Raw genomic sequence first — 2,500 nt, forward strand, 5'->3', positions numbered from 1 at the left:
GATGAATGATGAATGAATGAATGAATGAATGAATTGTTTTTGGGTCGGGCCAACACGTTCAACATACCGGAACCTAACCTGCTGGATGTAGATAGGGAGAGTTTGAAGAAGTTTCGGAATAATTTCATTAAGCCTATTTCTTTTAGGTCAGTTCGTGTCGCTTCTCCTCATAATCTTAACGTTCATGTTATTTTTGTCATGCCACTGGAATCATAGTTTTGTCGCTGGTGTCATCTTCATCTTCGTCGTCCTCATTATCATTACTACCTTCTCGATCATCATGATCATCATCATTACCTTTACTACCATCATCATGATCATCACTACCTTTACTATCAGCATCATGATCATCACTACCTTTACTATCATCATCATTACTATAGTGAGTACGGCCAACCAGCCAGAAAAACAACCTACTTGTCAATCAAACCAATCAACCAGCCAACCAATAAGTCAACCGACCAATCAATCAATCGCTCTACAACCACCCACCCACCCAACAAACAAACCACACATTTACACACGCACACACAACATACACACACACACGACGTACGCACACACACACACTCATTACGGAGTCATTACATCCACTCATCAAACAAACACATACACACACGCACATAACACGCACACACACAACACGCACACTCATTACAAACAAACCACACACATACACACACACATTACAGAGTCTTGAACGTGATAAGGCTCTGGGTGGACTATCATTGGTACGACTTTGAGAACAACAAGCCCTTACAGAGTCAGGTGAAGGATTTCGTGAATGAGTCATTAAGGGGTAGGGGTAAGCTTCTGATCAAATGGGTCGAGACCATTCTGAAGATTATGAATAGAAAGGTTAACAAGAGGGAGTAGTGTTTTCGTTGGTTGATCGGTTGGTTGGTTGGTTGGTTGGTTGGTTGGTTGGTTGGTTGGTTGATTGGTTGGTTGGTTGGTTAGTTGGTCGGTCGGTTGGTCGGTCGGTTGGTTGGTTGATTGGTTGGTTTATTGGTTTGTTGGTTGGTTGGATTGTTTGTTTGTTTTATTTATTATAATTTGTTTGTTTATTTTCTTAGTTATTTATTTGGTCATACGTTTGTTTGTCTGTTTTTTGTTTGTTTGTTTGTTTGCTTATTTATTTGTTTGTTCGTTTGTTTGTTCATTCATCCGTTCGTTCGTTCTTTCATCCATTTTTTCGTTCATTGTTCGTTCTTTCATCATTTCATCCATTCTTTCACTGGTTACTTTTTAATTTATGCTAATTTATGCGAAATTATGTAAATTTATGCGAATTAATTTATGTTAATACCTAGTTCTCCATGATCCCGAACGAGCCGAAGCAGATAACGTTCAGTAGGAAGCCACCAATGGCTGAATGGCACATATCAAAGATTCCTACTGATTATGATCTTATGAATGTTGGTGATGCTGATGATGATGACGGTGTTGATGATGATGTTGGTTGGTGATGATGATGATAATGATGACGTTGGTTGGTGATGATGCTGATGATGATGTTGGTGAGATGATATTACGACGGCAATTCCATGTGCTGAGAATCATATTAATATTTACTACCACATACACGACAGCCACAACAACCGCAACGGCCACAACAACCACAACAGCCACATCACTCCCACAACAGCCACAACCACAACAACCACACCCAACAAATGCAGCTCCACCCTATAGAAATCGCCCGCCAGGTAACTTTACTTGAATTTGAAATTTTCCAAAAAATTAAATCCTCCGAAATGGTGGGCGCCGTCTGGATGAAGAAGGAGAAACATCTGACGTCACCGAACCTACTCAAAATGATTCACCACACGACTAAGGTTGGTGGCGACGATGACGTCATTCATTATGCGTTGAGCGACGACGGTGACGTCATTCATTTATGATAATGAGGATGACGCCAGTGGGATGACGATGATCACGGTTATGTGAATTAGGATGGTGGATATCATATCATATCATATATCATGTAATATTATATATCACATCATATATCATGCGTTATGTCTTGTTATATCATATATCATATCGTCACAAATGATCATTGTCGTTATATTCGTACTAAAATGACTTCACCACACCACACGACACCAGTTTACATTCTGGTTGGAAAAGTGCATAGTTGAAGCCGAGAACTTTGAGGAACGTGTGGCCGTCGTCTGTCGCGTCTTGGAGCTGCTAATCGTCTTTCAGGAGCTCAACAACTTCAACGGCGTCGTTGAGGTTTGTGGTGGTGGTGGTTGTGGTGGTGGCAATGATGATAATGGATGCTGTGGAGACGATATCATCATCATTTTTAAAAAGATGTCGTCTTCATCATCATCGTCGTCATCGTCATTATCGTCAATCAATACCAGGTTTACAGCGCGCTTAATTCTGCTTCAGTTCACAGATTAGATCATACGTTTGAGGTTGGTCGGTTGGTTATCTGATCATGATTATTGCTATCATCACCTGTATCAATCAGTCAACCAATCAGTCA

General features: G+C 40.5%; 1 protein-coding gene across 1 annotated transcript in view; it reads left to right on the plus strand.

Moving 5' to 3' along the window:
• The window catches only part of HELRODRAFT_84957 (hypothetical protein), a gene marked incomplete at both ends in the record, with an annotated part of 16,397 nt that overhangs the window by 13,067 nt on the left and 830 nt on the right, over window positions 1-2,500 (plus strand). The window contains 6 exons of the mRNA XM_009025478.1: window positions 388-552; window positions 693-858; window positions 1,314-1,418; window positions 1,683-1,838; window positions 2,113-2,241; window positions 2,376-2,429. Coding sequence (XP_009023726.1) covers window positions 388-552; window positions 693-858; window positions 1,314-1,418; window positions 1,683-1,838; window positions 2,113-2,241; window positions 2,376-2,429 — 775 coding nt within the window. The remainder of the gene's footprint in view (window positions 1-387; window positions 553-692; window positions 859-1,313; window positions 1,419-1,682; window positions 1,839-2,112; window positions 2,242-2,375; window positions 2,430-2,500) is intronic.

The sequence above is a fragment of the Helobdella robusta genome (assembly GCF_000326865.2).
Source record: "Helobdella robusta unplaced genomic scaffold HELROscaffold_42, whole genome shotgun sequence".
NCBI lineage: Eukaryota > Metazoa > Annelida > Clitellata > Rhynchobdellida > Glossiphoniidae > Helobdella > Helobdella robusta.